This window comes from Mesitornis unicolor, unplaced genomic scaffold, assembly GCF_000695765.1.
Source record: "Mesitornis unicolor isolate BGI_N332 unplaced genomic scaffold, ASM69576v1 scaffold36445, whole genome shotgun sequence".
Classification (NCBI taxonomy): Eukaryota; Metazoa; Chordata; class Aves; order Mesitornithiformes; family Mesitornithidae; genus Mesitornis; species Mesitornis unicolor.
Window position 1 is genome coordinate 5,854 of NW_010186793.1, and position 2,431 is coordinate 8,284.

At 62.3% G+C, this 2,431-nt stretch overlaps 1 protein-coding gene across 1 annotated transcript in view; it reads left to right on the plus strand.

Annotated features, from left to right (window-relative positions):
* Positions 1-1,444: 1,444 nt before the first annotated feature.
* The window catches only part of LOC104541242 (probable G-protein coupled receptor), a 1,245-nt gene continuing 258 nt past the window's right edge, over positions 1,445-2,431 (plus strand). The window contains exon 1 of the mRNA XM_010185245.1: positions 1,445-2,431. This exon is cut by the window's right edge and continues 258 nt beyond it. Coding sequence (XP_010183547.1) covers positions 1,445-2,431 — 987 coding nt within the window.

Here is a 2,431-nt window from a genome sequence, read left to right on the forward strand (position 1 = left end):
GGGTGCCTGGGCACCCCATCCCAGCACCAGCTGGGAGCTCAGTAGTCTGGACTCTCTGGCCACCCCACCCAGCCTCTCTGGGGCTTGGCAAGGGACAGGCTGGCTTGGGGACAGAGCCTGCTGTGACCATGAATAAAGCCACCGTGCCTCGTACCGAGCGCTGCCAGTGCTCTCCTGCCTGATGTGGTAGGTGGGGAGCGGGGAAGGGTGGTGGGTCCCTGTGAGGGTGGCGGTGAGTGGCTCTGGAGGGGCCATCTGGTGCTGGCAACCTTCAGGTGAAAGCTGGTGGCTTTGTGAGCCTGGTGCTCTCGTCACCTTATCAAGGTAAATGGCTTATGCCCATCACCATGGTGTCAGAGCTACAGAGGACAAGGCGGTATGCTGTGAAGTGCTGCCCCGCCAGGGTGTGGAGGGGCTCCTCCATCCATCCTGAGGGCAACTGCCGGGTGCCATACTGGGTGCCATGCCATGGCTGCCACCCATGCCGAGCCCCTCTCCGTGCTCATGTGTGCCCCCCAAAACATGTGTCCGGGTCCCTGGAGTGCCAGGGAAGGGCAACTGCGATCTGGCTACCCCAGTGTCCCATGGATGCCCTGGAGCACATAGGTCTGTCCTCGAGCCCTGGCCACCTCAGGGCCGAGCTGTCCCTGCAGAAGGACCAGGCCTGGCACAGCAGGTGGCTGTGATGGAGCAGCACAGGGCTCGGGGATGCCAGTCCTCCCTTCCCGAGCCCCCGCCGGCTGTTAGGACCCAGCAGCTGTCCCTGTGGGACAGCCACCAGCGCAGACAGCGCAGGCAGCGCAGGCAGCGCCCGGGGGTGACAGCTGGTGCCATCCCCAGCTTGGGGCTGCAGGCAAACACGATGATGAGTGGGTGACGGGGGTAGGGAAGCAGGAGCATGGCATTGCCACGGAGGCTGGCAGCCCCACTTCTGCTGTGGGAGCGACGCTGCTGAGGAAGGCCCCCCGGCCAGGAGGTGAGCATCGCCCACCGCCCCAGGAGCACAGGTGAGTTGGGTCCCCCCTACCTGCCCAGGGGTGCCTGGTGGCCGGGGTGAGGAGCAGGGATGGGGCAGGAGGGCTCGTGTTGTCCCTCCTTGGGGCGAGGTGGTGCGGCTGGGGCAGAGGGGTGGGGTGTCAGCCTGGCACGGGTGCCTGCAGGTCCTGGCAGTGCCATCCCTGGCCAGGCTGGGGCCACCTAGGCAGGTGCTGGTGCCTTACCAGGCACTTCTCCCTGCTCCGGCGTCTCAGAGGGGTTCAGGTCGTCTCCAGGTTTCTCTGCGGCTCTTCCTCATTTTGGTCCTTCTCCTTCACGCCCTGGTCTCCTTCCCAGCAGGCAAGGAGAAGACAGTGGCCATGGTTGTGGTGGGGTTTCCCTCTAAGGGACACGGGAGAAGAGCCCTTGTTGCCCAGGGACCGGAGCTGCTGGCTTAGCCCTTGGGGGTATGGCGATCCGAACGGGGCTGAACACCACGGACAGCCCAGAGCCACTCTTCGTCCCCGAGCAGTCCATCGGCCAGGAGGTGGTGGGCCTCCTCTGCATGGTCATCCTCACCCTCACTGCCCTGGTGGCCAACACCGTGGTGATGGTCGTCATTCTCAAAACCCCCCTTCTCAGGAAGTTCATCTTCGTCTGCCACCTGTGTGTGGTTAACCTCCTCTCTGCCATTTTCCTCATGCCCGTGGGGATCATCTCCAGCTCCTCCTGCTTCAACAGGGTGATCTACAGCATTGCCGAGTGCCAGGGCTTGATATTCCTTAACGTCTGCTTTATCAGTGCCTCCATCCTCACCATCTCCATCATCAGCGTGGAGCGGTACTACTACATCGTCCATCCCATGAGGTATGAGGTCAAGATGACCATCAGGCTGGCAGTAGCTGGAGTGATCTTCATTTGGGTCAAGTCTGTTCTCATCACTGTCTTGGCACTGGTGGGCTGGCCTCAAGGCAATGGGGCCACCAGCGCCAGCCGCTGCACAGTCTACTGGAGCCCTGGGGCCCACAAGAAGGCTTTTGTGGTCATCTTCAGCATTGTCTGCTTCGTCCTGCCCACTATCATCATCTTGGCTGTCTACTCCAGAGTCTACCGCGTGGCCCGCATGGCGTCCCAGCAGCACGCACCCGTGCCGGCACAGGCAGCCGCGCCGAGGCACCGATCCGACTCCATTGCCAGCCAAATGACCATCATCACCACCAGGAACCTGCCGCTGCCCAGGCTCGTGCCAGAGCGCTTCTTGGGAAGCAACAAGGCCATCCTCACCTTGGTCCTCATTGTGGGACAGTTCTTGTGCTGCTGGCTGCCTTTCTTTGCTTTCCACTTGCACTCCTCTGTTGCCACTGACACGGTGGGTGGTGGGCACGGGGAGATGGTGGTCACCTGGATTGCATACTCCTCCTTTGCCATCAACCCCTTCTTCTACGGGCTGCTGAAC